The sequence below is a fragment of the Orbicella franksi genome, chromosome 10 (assembly GCF_964199315.1).
Source record: "Orbicella franksi chromosome 10, jaOrbFran1.1, whole genome shotgun sequence".
Lineage (NCBI taxonomy): Eukaryota > Metazoa > Cnidaria > Anthozoa > Scleractinia > Merulinidae > Orbicella > Orbicella franksi.
In genome coordinates, this window is record NC_138154.1 from 9,557,658 (window position 1) to 9,579,975 (window position 22,318).

At 38.5% G+C, this 22,318-nt stretch overlaps 1 protein-coding gene across 1 annotated transcript; it reads right to left on the bottom strand.

The window, feature by feature from the left end:
* Positions 1-59: 59 nt before the first annotated feature.
* LOC145500990 (dihydropyrimidinase-like) lies at positions 60-20,854 on the bottom strand. Its single transcript, XM_081480565.1, has 19 exons — positions 20,749-20,854; positions 17,621-17,715; positions 16,782-16,855; positions 16,018-16,128; positions 15,477-15,554; positions 14,349-14,435; positions 13,621-13,682; positions 12,833-12,913; positions 11,802-11,915; positions 7,495-7,657; positions 7,272-7,341; positions 7,015-7,115; positions 5,050-5,090; positions 4,816-4,899; positions 4,291-4,377; positions 3,545-3,637; positions 3,109-3,195; positions 2,679-2,850; positions 60-1,149 (listed from the first exon to the last, which is right to left on the bottom strand). Exons 1-19 carry the CDS (start codon positions 20,761-20,763, stop codon positions 1,061-1,063), a joined length of 1,704 nt encoding a protein of 567 aa, XP_081336691.1. The 5' UTR covers positions 20,764-20,854; the 3' UTR covers positions 60-1,060.
* Positions 20,855-22,318: the final 1,464 nt, after the last annotated feature.

Sequence of the window (22,318 nt, forward strand, 5' to 3'; positions counted from 1 at the left end):
GTACTTAGGTCAAGTATAAATACCGCAATGTGCTTTTGAAAGAGAACAAGCCGACAATGTTGTTTCCAACAATTTAAATTAAATTTATTGCACTAGAAGTTCCAACAAAGATATCGCAGCATATTAAAACTGCAAATAAAATAAGTTCTAAAATTGTTAAAACAAGACTTGCACAGGCAGCTTGAGTTGAAATTCCAAAAAACATAGCTGCCCCAAAATGGGAAACAGTATTCCTAAAAATACTTTTCATAAAATCAGTATTCATAAAAATCCTTTTCAAACTGCTGTTGTTGTTGTTTGTATTAGAGAATATCCAAGCTATTTCCGTAGAGCTCGCCGTATGTTGCAGATTGTGGCGTAACATTTATAATTACCGCAAAAAAAATTAAGAAATCAAAATAATTGTAATCCAAAAACAGAATGGCCTTCAGTTATTAACCATTTTACGTATTAATCTAAAAGCCTAAACAGCAATATTTGTCCAGATTCCTGTGAAATGTAGCAATGCTTAGTAATTGTGTTTTCCTGAAGTCTTCCTTAACATAAGAAATGCGATACGCTAAAGCACTACAGTGTCACGTAAAAGACACAACAAAATCCCTGGGATCTCTTCAAAAAATATAGAGATTCACTGTAGACTAATTGCTCCCTTCTCCCCCCACCCCCCCCCCCAACACACACACACACACACACACACACACACGTGCAAAGCTCTTCTCCTTGCGATAAATAGGTCCTCAAATCAGTTTACAAAGCACACTGAAGAGGATCGCTCTTCAAAGGGTCGGCTTCATTGACAATCAAAACCAGCATCCTTTACTTTCACAGGTAAACAAGACCATTTAATTTCGCTGGACTACAACCAAAACTAAATCTCCCCTCGAGAATGCAGTATTTTTCAAGTTCAGGCGACAACCAAGAAAGAAGAGCTTCGTCAAAAGTATCGACTCGTTACTTAGTAAATACGTTGCAGCCACCGACAAAAATAAGGTGGCTGCAAATTTCAAATTAATAACTTCAAATTAATAAGCTAGTTGATGTGGTCGAGTGTCGAGCGCCTTCAGCTGAGTGAAAGCGAGGAGCCACCTCCAGGCGGCTTACAAACACGAGTGGAAGATCGTCCAGGTACATCATCGTCCTCTTGTTTACCTAAAAAATAAAATGAAAGAAACGCAAACATATTGAAAATTATACTCGTTTAAGCATATTTCTGTAGTACTCAAGAGTGTCAAATGGCGCACGTTTGGTCACTTTCCGTAAAGACTGAGCACTAGTGGCATTTTCCTCGAGCGTTTCCGGTTCCGGTCCCACCACTCAGATTGCGTTGCGCAATGCAGTTTTCGAGATTTCAGGCACTAGACAGTGTGAGCTGTTTACACGCAGATCCTAGAATTATCGAATATTCGTCCCGAATACCACGGCAGAAAGAAGAGAAAATGAGCCCTATAGAATATTCAATACTATGACACCTGTAGGACAACAAATAAATCGTACTTCTGTCTGGACAAAGCGAAACATACGCCTTCACAGACTAGCAGAAACACCTCTTGACCGATCGTAAACATGTCTGCTCAGTGGGGTGTCAACACATTGCATAACCATTAGAATATAAACCTTAATTTCCCCGTTGTAAAGTGTTGTCTGCCAAGTAGTGTAGTGGTATCGTGGTATCCTCGCCGTGCGATTTTAAAACGTGCACTGTTTTTTCTAGTTTTTTCTTTCTTTTTTTTTACAAATGCTGTAACTTAGAGGAAACAGTTAGCAATTTTTGCAGGCAAGTTCACGCGATTTTTGTTCTAAACCCTTGAAAAACATTTTTGTTTAGGGGTAAAGTATTCTTTCCAAAATAACATTTTCTCGACAGTCAACTCAACACAGCAATAAACAGAGCCGAAACGGTGACAGGCAAAAACTGCATAAAAATGCTGTAAAGGAATGAATTCGGCGGAAAAAAATTAAGAAAGAGAACATTTAAGGATGAAATAAATGGCTGACCATTGCTTTCCAGGAGCAATGACAGTTTGTTTTCTGTTTTGCCCTGATTGACCTTCAAATTTATGTATCTTCGACATTTTTCGGATTTTCGTGTTAAAGTAGTCATCATTTTGGTTTAAACCTTTCAATTCCAATGCGTGATAAACATTTTTGCCTGCGAGTATCATAAAATTGCCAACTGGAATAATGATAAGAGTTCAAAAAAAAAAAAAAAAAGATCAACTATTGTACGAAAGTGTTTCGATTAAGAACCAAATACTCATAACATTCACTGCAATAAACATATGACATTCGGTTAAGAGTTTTGATATTTCAATCTTGACGGCGCAGAGGTAATAATGTGGCAGACAACACGTTACACAGAGAAAGCGCGCGTCAAGTCGTCAAAAGCTGAATTTTATTTCTTTATCATTTTGTATCTTCCCCCATGCACAGTCACGTTTGCTGTCATCATTTAGATTGTCACGTAACGCTTCCAACAGCAAGCAGAAGCATCGCGTGACACCGCACAACGACGGCTGCGAGAGAGACTTCCCTAAACCCTTCACCACTAGTGACACACACAAAATAAAACAAATCAACATTTCCAAGCAGCATTGTCTAATAAGGTGACATTTTTAAGATCATGATGTCGGAGCCAGTTTCCAGGCCTGTGCACTGAGGGGGCCTTGGTATTCACTCACCAGAGAGCTCAAAGCCGGACCTGTGAAGGTCCCTCGTGGCACCACTTTTCTTATGTTCCTGGAACTTCTGTTTGCGTTGTGACGGGGACACAATGGCTGGGGGCTCTGAAGAGGGTAAGGTGATAACGGGACCATTGTATGGTTCCCTCTCAACTTTGACAAGCTTACGTGTCTGAAATAGAGACATTGATTTGAATTGGAGATTATATTTTTACATGTGATATAACATTTTCTGTACTCAAACATAAAGATATCCACAGTTTACAAAACAGAAATTCCGGCAATATAAAGAAATCCGGGGAACCCTTCCTAATGCGTGAGAACAACAAAAACAAAACTAAAAAGACCAAAACAACAACAGCAACAACAAAAGACGAAGAAAACAACAACACTCAAATGTGAAAACACAAAAGGCTACCGTTCATCTCACCTGATCTCGTTTTAGGACCCGGCCATACAAATACGTGGGGTAGGGTGGGGTGGGTATAAACCGTCCTGATCCACGAACCACATTGAGCTGTAGAAAGAGAATAAAAATCAGACGATACAGGTATGAAACGAAGATTGAAGGGGGGGGGGGGGAGATGCAGTGAGAGCGAGAGAGGGAGGAACAGAAAGAAAAGGCAGGAAATAGGAAGAAAATAGATAAAGAGCCAACGAATAAGGAAGGGGGGCGGAGAAGAATTGAGAGAGGGGAGGGAAAGGAAATGAAGGAGATAGGAAGAGACGATATAAAGAATCAATGAAAATGACCAATCAAAACAACAAATGAAAAAAAAAAAAAAAAAAAATACATGTAGAACCAAGGTTTATTCTCGAGAGCTCGCTGCATTGACGTTTACTCTCTTATGAAGACCTATACTTACCTCTCCACGTTCATAAACTACTTTCCCCTGACATATGGTGACCTCTGTTACCCCGTGGCACTCCATTCCCTCAAAGATGTTGAAATCTACCGCCTGGACGTGCAATAAAAGACGTGTATAACGTTAGTTAAGCTGGTACCAGTGACATTGTTGAGAGCAAATGAGATGTTCACTGTATGATATCAATAAATGCAAGCAAGATCAGAAATGTGATTTCTGGGTCTACTGTAGCTGAAGATACCAGCATTTTCAGTTCAAAACTACACGTTCGTTTGTAGCTTACAGAACGGGGCCGGGTTGTTCAAAGCCCGATTAAACTAGCAATAGTTTATATTCCAGCTTTTTAACTTTTCGGTGAGGTGTTCTGTTAATATTGTTTGCCCTTCACTTTACAGTTTGGCTAATCTCAAACTACAAAAAACATAAGCAGTTCAAAACATTTTTATACAAGAAAAATACTTTAACTTTTAATCTTGGGTAAGCGTCAACCAGCTTTAGAACAACCTGGCCCAAGCGAATAACGTTCTGGTATTGTCTCCAGCAAATACCATACAATTACTCTCCAAACATCCAAGTTGGACAATTATTCACTTTTCGAAAAAAAAAAAAAAAAAAAAAATTCAAGATGTTACCAGATAGATTTCTCCATAAATCTGTCTACTTCTTGAAAATCACCGTAAGGTAGCTTACATGTAAATACTAGGTTAATGTGAAAGTGGTGCTAAATGTACCGTTGTATTACTTACCTGATGATGGGTCTTGGCAGATATCACCCGAGTGGCTTCAGGGTCCCAAACGATCACATCTGCATCAGACCCTACTGCAATACGGCCCTTGTAGGAGTGAACAGTTGATAAGAAATTATGAGATATGTAATGATAACATAGCTTTAACAATGAGACAATTCACAGATTTGGTGGTACACAGACAAGACAATTTGTCCTAGTTCATGGTTTTCTCATTTCTGCCCAATGTTATTGCTGGTGAAAAATTAACTATATTGATCACAGTTGAGATGTCAAAGTTAAAACGAAATTATTTTCAAAAAGCTCTAGTTTAGTAATTTGCATATCCCAGTCCCTAATCCCAGACCAGCATTGTTCGCTGACTTAAAGGCAGAACTGCATTCGTTAGTAAAATTAATTACCAATTGCCTTAAATAGATGCCGTTTGTACTGGCAATCTCTACTTAAATTTGTCTCAGACTGGCAAGAAAAACGGCTACAGAACCTACAGCTGTACACTGCAGCAGGTGACCTTTTCGTCATTACCTTCCGTGGATAGATGTTGAATACTTTGGCAGCTGTAGTGCTGGTCACTGCAACAAAACGACATGGATCCATCTTCCCAGATGCCTAACAAAAAGGAAAGACAAGTTTTCCAAAGTTACTACACACGTACATGTTGATACAAAAGAGACAATCACCATAAAACATCAATTTTAAGCAATCCAAACCAAAGCAAAGTTGAACAGCACTATCCAGCTACAGTAGTAGCACACTCACCACGCCTTTTTCCCAAACAACAGACATTCTATCTTCCACACCTATAGATGAAAAGAAAAATGTGCATAAATTATTTTACAATATAATACGATATGCATAAATGATCTAATAATAGTAAAAACAACTTGTAATAACCAAAGGTTAGGAAGAGCGGGCGAGGACGATGCATTTTTGGCTATTTGGGTAATGAAAGATCTGGGGGCCCATATATTTGTCCATGTGGACACCCCCCGCCCCCCAATGCCCCACCGCCTTTCTTCCTTTATTTTGACACTTACAATAGAGTGATGTTACTAAACCTGTGAAACAGTTACCATCACTAGATCATTCCACGAGACACTAGTTCCATTGTTTTGCTTAGTTTTAGTAATATGCTGTAATTGTTGCTGTCTCACGGTGCAAATAAAATAAAATATGCGTATTGATTGAGTCAAAATGATTGATGTAACGCAACAATGATTTATTTAAAATCACAAAATGCAAAACTTAAAGATGTCATTTAAATGAATTCTCGGTTTTCACCAGTCATGTGATCAAAACTAAAAATCGTAACCATTCAATATATAAATTCAAGAATCTGGGATATGATAGATGATTGCTATATCAACAACCTCGCCATGAATCAGGCTTCTGCTGTTTTTCGTTCACCCGTTATTAGCAGAAGTGTGTCACCCAAATTTATAGAGCTTTGTATGGAGACGCCATATACTTGTGCCCTTCGGAGGGGCATAAACATGGCGGCCGTAAAATAACAAAAACATCTGTCGTTGAGTTTTGCTATTGGAACGAAAGTTTTACTCTAGAACTCCGATACATTGAAATAAATGCTTCTTCTAGTGGAAGCACCGTTTATTTAGCAAAAACTAAAGCGATAACTCATCTTTTGACCTACGCGACAGCCTTTCGGGCCGCCATTTTCATGTCAATTAACGCAAAAGCTCTGTCGAGCTAAAACATTGTCAAACGTCACGTTCCTGTAGGGTCTTTTATCTGATGAAACTAAAACCTCAGAAGGAAAGATAATTTCTAATTTTGGAATATGACTAAGTCACATGAAAACCAAGAATGAAATCAAACAAACAACACCGACGCTCCACGCTTGAAGGAAAAGACGAACAGATACGACTCTCGCTCGACGCTTGAGGTCAAGGACGAATAGACGAACAACACTCTCGCTACTCGCTTGAGGCGGAATGACGCCGGGAAATGGCATCCAACGCAACATGAACGGAAACGTCGCACCTAGATTAACACGCTCGATTTGGATTTGTCGGCGCTGCTGCTATGCGTGAGCTTGGCGTGATCCAAGGTCTGATTATACGTGATGCGCGTGAGAAAATAGCGTTCTTTGCACTACACAACTGCCGCGCATGCGTTTGTAAAAGCAACGTTGAGATTAGGATTGCGGGCGACAAGAGGAGCCCGCAATAACAATAATAATGATAATGATAATAATAGTAATAATAAAACATGCATAAACTGTCATATCATAATTCTAAAACATGCATAAATTATCTTATAATTGATGGTGTACAGAAGCTTTAAGCCCTTTGATTTGTTTTTCTTACAATTTAGTCATAACTATTGCAAGTGTAAGGATTTGGAGAATGACTTCAATCGAAAAGCAATTATTATATCAAATATGCACAGAAAGCCATATCGGAATTTCAAAAATCAGCGCAGTGTGCCAGCGTTTTTATCCCTAATTTATTCTCTTCTTTTACAAATAACAAAAGAAGAAAGCAAAATGGTTTGGGATAAAAAGTATGCATGCCACAGTAAATCTTGAAACTCCCATTTGGCTCAGTGACATCAGTGAAGACAGTTATTGGCATTCTACTTTCCTTCTTGAAATTCAACTAGACTTTTGAAGGATTCTGGTAAAGAATGTAAGTTACACTGTAACAGACTATTTTATACATGTATATACAAGTACAGTGCAGCTTACACACGTGTTCCTATTACCATTCACTCCATTTGGTATCTTCCTGAAATCATTTTTGCCAAGAGCCTTCTGATCTGCATTAAAGGTGCAATTATCTGTTCCTGTCAGCTGAAGACCATCACTATGGAAAACAAAACAACTATCATTTAACATAGTCATACACCACATACTAACACCATCTGTACATGTGGGTCAATTAACCACACTACAGTGACGATGTACATTACAATAGAGTTTAAATTACATAATGGTTACAAAAGGTTTATAACTGACTTACTTGGCAAGAAGATCCATGAGGTACCCAGGGGTGGTGGGGTCAGGTCTTAAAGGTGGTCCCATAACATGCCCTGTACACAACAAGACCATAACAGTTTTAAAAAATGCATTGTAAAATGGTGTCTCTTCAAAATCCAAGGATATATTAATGGTCCATATACCATGTACATGCTATAATGTAAACAAGAGAGGCACAATTCGCTGTGAATTAAAAATTTAAATACCCGCAGCATGTCTCCAACACTTGTTCCAATAACTTGTTCCATCAGTTCCTAAACTAGCAGCAATTGGCTCCCCCACAACAACAACACCCCGTCGTCGAGCATCACAAATAGCCTCAGCTGAACTCTTGCTCATGACGTGAACAATATAAAGGGGACAGTTTATCTGCAAGTAAAAAAAGAGGAAAATGAAGCTTCAATAACAAAAAAAAAAAGCCAAGTGAGACATGACAACCCTAAAGTTTACTACATGCATCATAAATGTTTGGAATGACTAGTTTTCCAAATATTTCAAGCTTTGGCAGCCCTAATTTCATCACACTTTCCACTTCTGTCAGTCTCACTGTACCACATGTATCAACTATTTTGACTACTGGTAAAATTACATACAGCTGTAACAGCAGGGCAGGAAAAAAAATTGAAATCCACTTCCCCAGTGGACCAGTAAATTTCAGTTTACATGCACACTTGCCCCCACTTAAATATTGTTTGCCACCGTAGCGGCCAATATCAAATCAGAGGACAAACGCAAACAAAGTATGCTTGGATTCCTAACTACACTGTGATCTATGCTTTCAACCTAATGGTTAACTAATCTTGCAGTCTTAAGTTTTGACATAGCTTCTGACTGGAAATTATCATTTATCAAGCTAACATTTTCATTCAGACTCACAAGACTACCGAGGCTAATTTCACTTGCCCACTGGGCCACTGAACTTCTATTTTCACTTGCACAAGAGTAAAATTTACTTGCCCTGGGCAATCAGACCAGGATTTTTTCGTGCCCCGAACAGGTTAATCAAAGGGCCTGTTTCTGCCAGAATTTTATAGCATGCAACAGAGAACGTATTTGTGGCCATAGTCAGAAAATAATAATACAAATAACTAAAAATCACTTCCAGTTATGTGTAGATTATCTGCAAAAACAGAACATTTGGCAGCTTTTCCTTGTACGCTGAGTACACAATTAGCCACAAAAGAAGTTTAGACGCTAAATTAGAAAACAGATGCTTCATGATATGTGTATTCGAGGTGGCTCCCTATAGTTTTACGATTGCATGCGCGCATAGGTTGAAAGCTCAAGTAATCTGCGCGTGCTCAAAGGAAAACATCAGTCTTTTTTCATTTCTATGATGTCAACAGGAGCACAACAAGCAAAACTGACAGTAAATTTTCTCACGTTTCCTACGGTGCATTTTTTTCAAATTTGGCTCAGTTGTAACCAGATACAATTCCTATAAAAATACCCTATGTTTGTAAAAATCTGTCAGAGCTAATCTAATACATTTAGAAGAATCACAAATTACAGAATATTGGAAAAACCGTCTGAGCAACCCTGACTTTTTACGTAGGCAGTGAGGCCTGGGTTTAAATTTCGGCTCTGTTTTTGGTTTTTTTCCATGTTCAGTCACAAATCGCTGTCTCGTCTCTAAAGCGCATGCGTCACCTGTGCATGCGTACAGCACATGGAATTTACAGAAGTTGTTGTTGTGAAAAGTTAGCATGTATTCCATGATTTCTACCTCGCGCTGGGGCTATATGGCGTAGGGGCGCGTCCCCTGGGTGGCGGATAGGGGAGCCCTGACTTTGGGGGGTTGCACCTGAATAATATGGAATAGGGTGCCGCAGACCGACATAGCCTAAGAGAAGGACAACTCTGATCCCAAAACCCGGGTAGATGGAGCTTGATAGCCTTGGTAGGCAGTCCGTCTAGGAGAAGGAAAACTCTGATTCTAAACCACGGGTGGATGGAGCTCGTTAGCCTTGGTCGGCAATCCATTTACGAGAAGAAAACTCAGAAACCAAACCAACCGGCCCTCCAGGTTTGGGGGTTGGGCGCTGGGCTAACAACCCAGCCCTGGAAAAAAAAACAGACCTGTTACAGACACCGCAACAACAAATCCAGAAAACAACTTGGCTTCGGGAGAGACCCCTCCAGTAGACTCTATGATGCGGGCTGGTGAAAGCCTTTGGGAAGCCAGTGCGCAGACATTGAACTCTTCTGACAGCCAAAAGCAAGACCAGAATAGGGACCTGGAACATCCGAACCCTATATGAGGCAGGGAAATCTGCACAAGTGAGCAGGGAAATGCATTGCTACAACCTCAAGATGCTAGGGCTGTGTGAAACATGCTGACATCACCAAGCAAGCCCTTGACTGGAATCCACAAGGAAAGCGAAAAGTAGGAAGACCGAAACAGACTTGGCGCAAGAGCACTGACGCAGAGGTGAAGGCCATCGGAACGACATGGGCACAGCTGGGGAGGACCTCACGGAGCCGAGTGTGTTGGAGGAGTGTTGTTGCGGCCCTATGTTCCTCAGGGAATCAAAAGGCTTATGCAAGCAAGCCATGATTTCTAGGGTGATGAAATCACATACAAACGAACACACTGTTCAAGGCAGACCAACACTAAAGGACGTTAAGCGTTTTCGGAACGGGTCGGTCTGCAAGCCTTATGAGAGATCAATTTATGAGCGAAACATTTTGAGTGAATTTATCAAGAATCATGTTATACCAAAGGAGCCATCAACCGGGGCTATCAACTCTTCAACTTGATAAAAAGCATCTTCAGAAGCGTCAATGTATTTTTAGACGTGATCATGAACCAAGCAGAATCCCAGCACGAACTCAAGAAAGTCTAAGCAACAAGAGCAGAGAGGTTAGAGAATTCGTTTATCAACGTATCTCTTCAAGTACACCTAAGTAAAACGCTCTGAGAAACTTCGTAAAGTATAATAAACATAAATCATGAACTAAATGATATTCTCTCGTTATTTTCTTGTAACAGAGTTATGTGTCTTTACAAGGGTGAAACTCATGTAACGAATTTACTGTAAGCTGAAAGAAACTAATGTATGTTGACCTCAGCAAAACAATTCTTGGCTTGCACTGTCACGCAATCCTGACACAAGAAAAAATTCATTCGAAAACCATTTAGCAGATAAAATCAAGAAATTGTGATGTTATAGGAGATTACTTAAGATGACACTCCTCTAATTTTTAAGTCTGTGCGTTTTCCCAAGCTCAGATATTCATCGAAATATTTTGCACAAATTTACAGAGACCAGTATGGAGCCACCACGTTGGTGTATCTCCGCGGTACGCCAACACTGCGGCCAGAAAATATTGTAAACATCTGGAACTTACTTTGGCTATCTAGGTGACTGATTATCTGTACTGAACAAACACGCATTTACATACTTAACGGGCTAAAAATCACGAGATAAGTATATGATTTCGACAATGCATTCGTAGGTCTATGTCACACACCGCCATAACTATGAAATTCAAAATGTCTCGCTTGCTTGAGAAACGCAAATAACAACGACAAAGGCTAAGGAAAAAGGCTGAAATGTTTACAGGCTGGTATAAAGACCTTGACTCATTTCACACCCTAAAGCTACATGTATAAGTAATAAGCTATTAATCGATTCCAAGAAATGCAATCAAAAGCAGAATACTGTAGCTTAAGCACATCAATTCCATTGAATTTCGTACAACTTCAAATGCAGAACATTTAGCTCAATTGCAATATAGCTGGTGCTTCTCAGTATAACGACTGCCCGGGTACACACAGCGAAGCGTCTAGTTATCAGTTCGAAATGTCAGGCAATATCATTTCCATGATGTGGCAAAGTATGAAGAAAATTCACCGAAGGAAAGTATAAATATTAAGGAGTTTAGGCCAAAATGAGGAATATATCTACATGTATCTGTCATTAGATGAGATGTTGCCATGGTAATGCCCTTAATCCAAAAATTGACAACCAAAAAATAAGCCTTATTCTAACAGTACCCATACTGGTAAATCTCTACAGGGAAAATTTTAGGAGAGACTAATTTAGTTTCCTATTCTAATTTGCACTCCATAGGGAGGGTGTTAGTAAATACTCTAGGGAGCCACCTTAACTAGCCTCTTCTATTTTAAATGCATCTGGTAACGATTACCGTGTAGACTTAATTCAAAGTCAGGCATGACTTGTGTGTTCAGTGCTAGAAATTAAAAAACAATAACATTGTTTGGAGGGAGGGTGGAGCTAGTTTACCCAAGGACAGTTGAGCTGCCTTGATACATTTGGTTCTCAATAATGCCAGGGTACTAGCTTTTGTTGACTTGTGAGACAGCTTGTTGACTACAAATTGGTTAAAAAATTGAGCTAGTGCATACCATGTAATACATGTAGTTAAAACAAGAGCACATACATGTAAAAAAAGAAATTGGTTAACTTAGAATGGAGAAGAACCTGTTCAAAAGAAATGGCTATGGCTTCCAGCCAATAACAAATCAATGTGTAATCACCCAACTCACCTGGTTGGCTATCATGATAGCTCTCACACAAGCTTCTGTTTCCACTTCCTCTGTGCGACACATTTCATGTCCTTCAGGACCAGTGATTCCAAGAGCAATCATCTTCTTTGCATTCTGCAAGAGAGACGTGTTGCACACTGTAATTGAGATGTCAGGGTATAGAGTTCTTCAGATTGCCACTGGTCAATGTGTCTTGCCAGACTAAGCTACTCCTAAATTTCACACAAAATTCTACATCTACATCTACATTAATTTTATTAAATTGGTAAAATGATTAAGACACTGCACCAACTATGTTGTCTCACAAGTGCCCATCACTTCTGCTTGGTTAGTGACCAAGACAATGGGTGACTTTAAACTAGTCGTCTAGCGGAATGGATCTAGTCCGCTACTCTTCATCCACCCCTAGCAATGCAAAGTGACGTTACCAAGAGATTTGAAGGGGATCAACATCGGAGCAGAGTTACATGTAATTCATCGGTGCAATGTACAGTACATGTATATTTGTAGAAGGGATTTCAAAAATGTATATTAATAAAAGTGGAACATGTATCTTAGGTCAATTCCAAACTTTGTGCTACTGCCGTGCCAAACTAAATTCAAGAATTACATTTGACTTACATGTACACACGGCAGCAGCATGATGTTTGAAACCACTCAGTTCAGCAGGCTGAATTAAGTTTGGCACAACTACTTAGTACGGCAGGCCTTGCCATTCTGCACAGCAGTAGCATGAATTTGGCTTCAAAAAGCGTGCTCTTGCTGTGCCGAACTGAATTCACAGCTTGCTGCATCAGCTGCTGTTGCTTTTTAGCATTTGACATGGTCTTCAGCAAAGCAAATATCTTTATATTGTCGGCATGACTGAATTAAATTAAATGTTTGAAACCACTCCCATTCTTTTGTCACGCCACTGCCAGGCCAAATTGATTTGAGTTTGGCATGGCACCAGTGCGACATTTGGACTACATGTACATGTATGCCTAATAGGTCTTAAATGTACAGTATTTAATATATGAACAGTACTTCACCTCTGCTATGAGAGTTCCATTTTCAGCATGAACTTGTGCAATAGCTCCAATTTCCTTACATTTGCTGTAACAGTGGAACATCTGCCCCAAACAAGGAAAATACTCATGAGTGCAGACTCATGTAACAGGATACAAGCTACATGTACACATACGGGATAGAGATGAACACGTGTTTTGTGATGTAGAAATGATATAAAGGAAGATGAACCATGGATTTCAGAGAAAAAGGTAAAAGGTAAAGTCTGCATACAAGCCAAGTGGCCAATCAGGCTGGAGCTCATCCCGGTTTCTGTAGCATGAAGCGACTAGGAGTATTTCTACTCCCCCCTGGATGGGATGCCAGTCCATCGCAGGGTTACTCCCAGCATTAAATTCACCGGTACCCATTTATACACCTCGGTGGAGAGAGGCACCGTGAGAGTTAAGTGTCTTGCCCAAGAACACAACACAATGTCCCTGGCCAGGGCTTGAACCCGGACCGCTCGCTTCAGGGTGAAGCACACTAACCATGAGGCCACCGGACCTCCCACAGAAAAGCAGCTCTTAAATTTTGCTTGCCCTGGGCAAATCTAAGTTTACTTAGATTTACTTTACTAAAGTTACTTGCCCAGCAGGAAAATCTACAAGTCCCAGACAACCGGACGACACTATTTTTTAAGTCCATACAATGTAATTATCAAGGAAGAGTGGTGATAGAAAGGTGGGTGCTTTCATTGAATAATCATTATGGTAAAATGCTTACTGAAGCACACATGTACTTTGTACACAGATAGATGTGTTCAGGTTACCTCTTCATCTTCTAGCATCATAACATCTTTATAAGCCATGAAGGTTTTAAAGGAATTCACACCTGAAAAATAAGCAAATAAATACACAGTCATGTGAGAGAGTTAATTACTAAGCCTGTATGAAATTGTCCAGATTCACATATTATAACTATTTTTTATTTCCGTACACTGAGGTTTCAAATAACTACATGTATGTACACCAACAATAAGACATGAAAATAATTAATAGAATGAAAAACTGACTTGAGAGCTGAATGAACTTAATAAAACGTCTACAATGGGGGATTTCTAAAGAGATGCATACAATGTTAGGAACAATGTGAAAATGAAAAACAAAAATGCATATTTGTATACCTAATTAATTTTGGTACAGCTGTACTTCAGAATGTTTATAAATTACTGTCACTTAAGATGGCAAAAAATCCTAAGTTTGGAGACAAAATATAACCCTTTATAAGAAAACCCTAATATTTCTCTCCGAGGCATGTCATCTTACTGATTAAAATAATGATCAGAACCTGCAAAGAAAGTGGGAAATCATTGTACTTGTTGTAAAATCGCCATGCTTCCCATTGAAAGTCTCCCATACAGGGGCAGCAAGGTTTCAAAAGGATACGGCAGTGCTAAATAGTGGAGGGTGCAGTTTACGCCTTTTACATAGTATGCATGTACAAATGCATACACTGTACATGTATTTAGCAGAAGAAAGATGACGATCAGACAAATACCTTTCTCTTTGACAAGAGTCTCCATCTCCTCGCCAACCTCATCGTTCCACCAAGTGACAGCAACATGGAATGCATAATCACAACAAACTGCAATGAACATGGCAAATTACTACAGCACATAATACCGCTGTATAATTATGTCTACTAACCCAAAAATGCATTTTTTGGACATTTTGGAGATTTTCAGCCGGGATATGAGCCAAATTAGCTCCAATCTACTCAAAAAGGCATTTGCAACATTACAATTAAAATTAATGGCCTTTCTTACCACTAACATTGCCTTTTACGACATTTTTGCTCGGGCATGCACAGAAATAAAAATTCAAGTGTGTTTTTGGAGGAGAAAGTGACCTACATCTTTAGGCTTTTCGGTTTTTTAACTTATTTTTTTTTTTACTTTTTTCGCCTTTCCTTTTTCTCAATTTCTTATCTTTTTGCTGCACTGATTGACCTTCTCCTGAGCTTGCTTCCAGTTAAAACATTTCTGAAACAGCATCATCAAGACGGGCAACTTTTGCCATGGTGTAGTTGCAGGAAATTTTGCTCTGAGTTTTCACCCAAATTTCTGGACATTTTTGTGCGTAATTTTTATTTCATGCTCCATTGAGCACATCACCCTGATGTGGGTATAATTGGAAGATCTTTCCTCCTGCAGAACCTGAGTATAGATGATGCCAATTTTGCACAAAGGTGATGACATCAGAAGCAGAACAAAGGCCAATGCTCATCACAGCTGGTTTCGGATGGCACAGGCGTCAATGGGTTAAAAACTGGATCATTGGATAATGTACTTTCAGAGGCCTTCATGATATACATGTACAGCCTCTATGAGCAATTACATGTAAACCATGTGCTCAACAAATATGGATTCTCTGTGTCCGCCAACAAGTGCAAAGTTCTAAGGACATGATGTACTGCCCATGTGAACTGGGAGACTGGTCACGTGAAAATAATTAAACTTTCCATTTACATGGATACCTGTGGGGGTTTCATTACAGACAGCATGTGTACAAAGTTTTGTCTGAAGGACACCCATGAAGGTTTGGAGTTCCCTCAACAGGCAACTGATTTTATTTTATTAAAGTGCACAGATTGAAATTGAACAAAAACATGTCCAAACACTAGTACCTTTCTCATCGGCCCACTTTCTCCACGTTTCATAAGCCTCTAAGAGTGATTCACCCTTTTTGGGGATGACAAAGTCAACTGCATTTGAAAACAGTACAATAATGTTACACGTAGCAGGAAGTTGTTTTTAAATTAGCATGTGTGGTAAGTTACAATGTAAACAAATGTATATCATGGTCCATCCACTATACATGAACATGTACATGTATGTAGACCTCAGAAATGTTTTTTTTTTTTTTGCCGACTATTCAGGGACTTTTCACGTGATTACTCCGCAATGTTCAAGGACTTGATTTCCTCAGGTCACATAAAGTTTGCACATACATACATAGTACACGTAATTATTTTATCTAGTTAGAGAAAACCTGCATCTATATTTCTGTTTCATTTTCAAGGCCTTCTACGGCCTCAATTCAAAATAATGTGCCTTTTTAAAGTAAATGAAGTGACTAGAAAGCAATTACTTTTTCCAAACTGGGATGGTACTCTATAAACAAAATAATAACAGTTCCTTTACCATAAAAGATAGCATTTTACTCACTGATCATAGTGGTGCCACCAGCCAGTGCTGCTCTTGTTCCAGTGTAAAAGTCGTCCACAGCGACTGTACCCATGAATGGAAGCTGCATGTGCGTGTGAGTGTCAATTCCACCTGAAAATAAAAACTAAACATGAAATAAAAACAGCAGAACAGTGTACATGTACATCTACTTTGTATTAGTAAAAATGTAGTTAGTGTTCTACCACAAATGCCATTTGCTGATTGGCTAAGCTACTCACTATCTATTCTGCTGTAGATAGTGAGTAGCCTAGCGGTGTGTGCTTGTTAACGAACTGGCAGCTCTTTGCATTTTCAAAGTGGTGTGAAGAGGATTTAGATAAAGTTTTGACTTCTCTGTGTGATTATTGACTCCGACTGCACCCTCGTCAACTGCAGTATCACATGATCTAGAAATCTCAAGCTCATCATGTAATTGTAACATATTATCATTGCAAAAACTCACCCTCACAAACACAAGACAACATTTCCTTGAAAAATAGTTTCTCCTCGATTAATTAGACGGTAACAGCAATGACAATGCCACCAAACAAAAGACATACATGTAATGAGTAAAACAATGGTTGCAAGCATATGTTATAAATCTTTAAATACATTGTATGTTTTGTAGCTGTCCTCTGCAAAAACAACAATATGAATTGGCCAAGTTCTGCATAATCTGGGGAACACGAACAATAGTGACTAGTTTTTTTGTACAGGAAAACACAACAAAAAGTAACAAATTTTCTTTAATGAATCATTATTACCAGGCATAACAAGCTTTTTTTGGGCATCAATCACTTTTGCTCCTCCAGGAACAACAAGGTTTTTACCAACTTCCCTGAAAGGAAAAAAAATTAAAAGTAATCAAAACAAGTAAACGCAAATTCATAATACACAAGAACCTTCCAAAGAATCATTCCAGACACACACGTACAAATACAGTGAGCATTTACACTTATCACATTTACACTTATCACATATCACAATACTCCAAAAACATCCTTGTCAAAAATGAAAATTACTTATTTACAGCTTAATATGTTACAGATGTATACGCATGTACATATCATGTAGCCTCTAACAATATTGCAGGGCTCCAAAAAAAGTGCTGTTCGATCATCTGGGACAGGCAGATTCTCCTTCTGGGCAAGAAACTTTTCACTCTCACTTGCCCAATGGGCAAGGGATCAGGCAAGTCGTCTGCCAATTAAATCATTAAAAGAGCAACCTAAGACTTGCCCAGGGCAAGCTGGAATTAAGGTTTTTTCAAGTCCCGTATTGTATCACATAAATTTTAAACTGTCTAATAATAAAAATAAATAATACATAATATTTTAAGAGGAGGCCTCCAATCACCATAAGGTGGTTTTCAGGAGGGTCCTCTGAGAAAATAAATAAATAAATAAATAAATAAAATAAATGTTAAACCTTTAAAATACATTAAAATCTAAAATACAATAAAAAGGACAAGAAACCATGCGGTAAGCTAACTAAGATTAAAAACTAGAACAAGAATTAAAATACTACTAACTAAGGTTAAAAATGGTTTAATAAAAACTGTTTCAGTTTGTATTTAAAAATAGTTTTCGGCATGTCTACTCACTTTATCAGACCACTCTCAATAAAAACATCAGCTTCAATCATATCATCATCATTGACTACAATCCCACCCTTTATAAGGATGCGGTCTTTCTGTGCCTAACAAAAAAGAAAAAAATTTAAAATAATATCATAAATACATGTACATGTACAACTGCTTCAACTGTATATACATGTAATATTTGTAAGTAATAATTTTACCAGTGCCAAGTTGTATGATATACCAAGCATTATTTGTAATGTTGCAGTATCTTAGTCCTGTAACAAAGTCATAAAGCATCCCTTAATATATGGCAAAAAAAGATCTTGAGACACAATAAAAACCAAGGTTAAAACTGATCAAAAATTATTCCTTCATAAAATGCTCCAGTAACCTTCATCTGTAAAAATTCTAGTCTTTTTATCATTCTAACTGAAAACGTGAACTAAAGTGACTAAGACAATTCAGGAACTTAGAATAACCCTAGTTTTTTTGTACTATTATTGCAAATATGCCTGATTACAGCCATAGCACTTTTTTAAAAAGATTTTATTACATTGTAATTCTGAAGATAGATTTATACATGCAAATGATTAAGAGTACATAATTATGTACAGTATGACAAGATTGTGGAAAAATAGATGTCGAATGAATTGATCTCAAATTGTCCACATTGTTCATACTTGCTCTTTCATGGAATCTTCTCATTAATTTTGTACATGATACTACTGTTTTTAATCCATCAAATATTTTCGCTTGCACACGATTAATCTGAACGCGTCGCGTGACTGAATACATGTATGCCCCAGCTAAAACTGGGGAATTTCCAAGTGATATTCCACAATTTTTGTGTTGCGATAAATATTTAAAGGATAGTAAACACAATAGCCTCCATTTGACTTTAAAATATGCTCAGATATTTGTCCTTGGACATTACTGCACCTGTTCCTTGAAGGTCACAGTTTCCCTCGTGCTCCACTCTCAGAAAACTGTTCACTTCTCGGAACAGATAATGTCTGTGGACAAAATATCTGAGCATATTTTCCAACCAAATGGAGGCTATTGTTTATATAAAATCTACAGCTGTATCTGTACATGTACATGTAGCACATGGATTTTCAAAAACACACTAATATTCAGTACAAATGAATGTCACGTGTGTCATTGCAAAAGCCATTACCTCCCTACACTAAAGTCCTCCCTTTGAATAAATCGATCCTTTGAATGCTATATAACATGTGTAACTTTTAATTTATGTAATTGACTTGTCAAGATCAGTGTAAAGTCTGTTAAAACACCTTCAGTCATGTATATTTATTCTTTTGCTAATCCTTATTAAAAGGCTGCATTAGCCTGTATTGTGTAAGTACAGGTGTTCTTTCACTTAAGGGACTATGCAGTCACAATTAACGCTTTTTTGTTGTACAATCTACTCTAATTTACTGGTAGCTGCCAAATAAATTTTAAAACCAAAGCTTGATGTTAACTGTGACAGGTTATAAATTGTCAAGATCAGAGGCAAGTGGAGAAAGAAGAAAGAAGAAAGAAGAAAGAGCAGTACATGCAGAGAAGGAAGGAAAAACAGAAGGAGACAGACAGAGAGAGGCCAGATGGAAAGAGGGAGGGAAGACATGGGTTATAATTTAATAACAGGAAGAAAGAATAATCCATAATTACATTTAACAAATAGCATGCTGCATGGGTTGAGGGTAAATTTGGCAATAAAAATAATGCGCAACAGCTGCATGAAAGAGGGATATTAACTTTCATCTGGAGACTACAGATTGCTTTCTGAGCGGTTCAAAGGAAATTTTTGAAAAAAAAAACAAAACAAAGTAGAAATTTATCACTACACTGCACACATATTATACAGTATGACTGTAGTAAGAGAAACCAGGTTGTTTTGAAGGGATCCACAATTTTATATCGTTTTCAAAAAAAATGTGGTCCCATGCTCATCATAATTTGCAACAGGACAGTGACTGTCAACAACAATGTACAGTAACCACTTTGATTTACATGAAACTTGCCTCTCAGCTCAATACTATGTTGACTTTATCTTGATTTTTTTTCTTTTTGTCTTTTCTTGTTAAACTACTACATGTACATGCAGGTGTGCTTGGGCACTGCAAGGGTTTTACCCTGTAATCGAAATTAGTAAGCTACAGTATGTTGATATTTCAGCTTTGATAAATATTATGCATGTACATGTAGTAATCAAAAGAATATGGTCACAAGCAATTAACCTTATCAAAACTGTTAATCAAAATGAATTACAGTGTGACTAACTTATAGATAACTGACGAACGAGCTTGAAAAAGCTTGCTTTGGAGTTTGAACCCAACGTACTTTAGGCTTTCTTTTCAAGATTAGAGGACAGAAAAAAAAATCTTTCAAGCTTAAGCTTAATTAAGCTACATGTAAAGGTTAGACGAAATTTTTCATACCTCGAAAATACAAAATTCGAGGTAAAAAAAAAAGCTCACATGGAGCTCTTGTTATGTCAGAACATGAATATTTTACGGATTGTCAAGAAATTAGCATGTGACTGAACGTTGAGAGGTCATAAATTATAGATTTGCAGTAGCCATTATTTGAATAGAACAATACGCAGCAAAATCTAAATAATTTATAACGTTGAGCGTCTAGCTCTGAAAAGGGTTTTGAGGTGAAAGCCATTTAAACCACATACTGTTCTAAAAGAGGAAGAAATTCCCCTGTTATCTCCGTGGATCTTGAAAGAATTCACCGCCTTGCATCTTAAATCTATACGCATACCGTGTAGGAGTGAAATGCAAAACAACAGACTTACGTAGCAAGTGCAAACGGACGTTGTTGTTTACAAAAGATGTATTAAAAGTTATTGAAGAACACAGACAAGTTATTTTTTATGGCATCATAATTCGAAATCGTACGCTAAACAGTAATTTGCGGTATCACAATTTCCAACAAGACACTTCCGACTTTTAATATACAAATTCGTAGCGAGGGTTCCATTTGCAAACGCGTTGAGGGTTTTTCATTGACAAGCTGTAACACCTTCGATTTGCGTCCTGTAGCCTTGATCTCAAGTTAAAGCCTTGGGTTACATTTCCCTAAGGATTTAGCCATATCACCTTAAAACTCAAAATCCACATACAACATTAACTCACCATTGCTGAAGCCATTTTTGAGCAGCCCTTGCACCTTCTTGTCCGACAACGGTAGACGTGGAGCAGAAAACCGCGCGATTGCGAGACTGAACGCGTGGGATTGTGGGGTCGTCCGGCGGAGCTTGGAGAGAGAGAGTCTTTCTGCGTCACACAACGCGCGTGACAACTCAAAGCTCGCGCGCGCGTTGTACTGTTCTGAACTTCAGTGACATCATTCGTAAACCGTTTATAACCGTCACATTGAAAATGAAAGGCATCAAAATCAATCAGCAGAGAAGCATAGCCGTATTATATATACTAAACTTTAAAAGGAATCTCTCATATTGCATTTATCAGGAAGGTGTACAGATTCAACACAAGGAATAGAAAAAAAAAAAAAAGAAAAATGAAAAGCCACCCATCGATTTAGGTCTAACAACGATGCAAGGGTAAGATGTAGAATTTTAAATATCAAGGTAGGGCTAAGGGAGTCTCGAAGTCCCGACTCGTTTTCAAAATGTTTTCCGTCCACACGAAAAGGAAAAGCCGGCTTTTTCAAATTTACTGGCGTTGTTTGGCCCTTGGTTGTGTGGACGCGGGTGTGGACGCTGCCTCAAATATGTTTTCTGATTGGAGGACATGTCACGTGTCATGGGTCAAAATTCACTAACTCCCTAGGGCGGAAAAAACTCACTAACTCCTTAGGGAAACAACAACTTGAACTTTCGACTCGCAAGTGACCAGGTCGTGAAAGTGTGCCAGCCGGCGTCAAGCAAACAATTTTTTGCAATTTGTTCTATTTTTGATTTGGAACGAGTATAACAAAACACCGGCTGAACTGACCCTGACTGACTGGACTGGTATAACAAAACATTGACTGGCCCCACGGGAGACGGTGAGTATATCCGAAAATTGCATCTCATTAACAAATGGAATGTAAATCATGACATCTTAGCTGTGGGTGGGGGTGAAACGGTTTGTCGATCTACACAGTTTGTAGGGATGATAAAGACCGCTTTCGGTCCGTATACGGTCCGAAAATTGAGGGGACATCTTATCAGAGAGGGGGTGAAGCGGCTTGTCAGTCACGAACCAAAAACAGTCCTTTACCCTGCTTTACCGTCTGTTAAACTGTACGGATAATGAAGCTTTACTTTCGCACCGTATCAGTTTGTGTGTATAATTTGCACATGACTAGAACCTCCGAGACTCAAAGTAAACACAGAGCACCAACGCCAAAGACGAAAACTCGCAAATTAACAGTGTTGCTATTGCTTCTGTTTCTGCGATTTGCTATTTAATTTACAACCAATTACAGAGCGTAGTAGAACGTATACCGAAACACTATTCCAGTTTACAAATTGACGTCAGTTTTTCATGCGTCTCTCCTGTTATTGATTATGAATTACGTCATAACATTGTCTAAATAGCTGTGGATCCACGAGGCTGGATTCGCAGACTACTTTGACAATGCTACGACGAAATTCATTGTCAGCAATAGGACAGACGCATGAAAACCTGACGTTAATTTCTTTTTACGATAACAAAAATTGTCAAATTGTCCGCTCTCGCTCGTTGCCGCATTGCATAA

Coding starts and splice junctions, on each gene's coding strand:
- LOC145500990 (XM_081480565.1), bottom strand. Junction 7,342..7,494: donor GTGTTGGAGACATGCTGCGG/GTATTTAAATTT, acceptor TGTTGTGTACAG/GGCATGTTATGGGACCACCT. Junction 3,638..4,290: donor CTGCCAAGACCCATCATCAG/GTAAGTAATACA, acceptor TTGCACGTCCAG/GCGGTAGATTTCAACATCTT.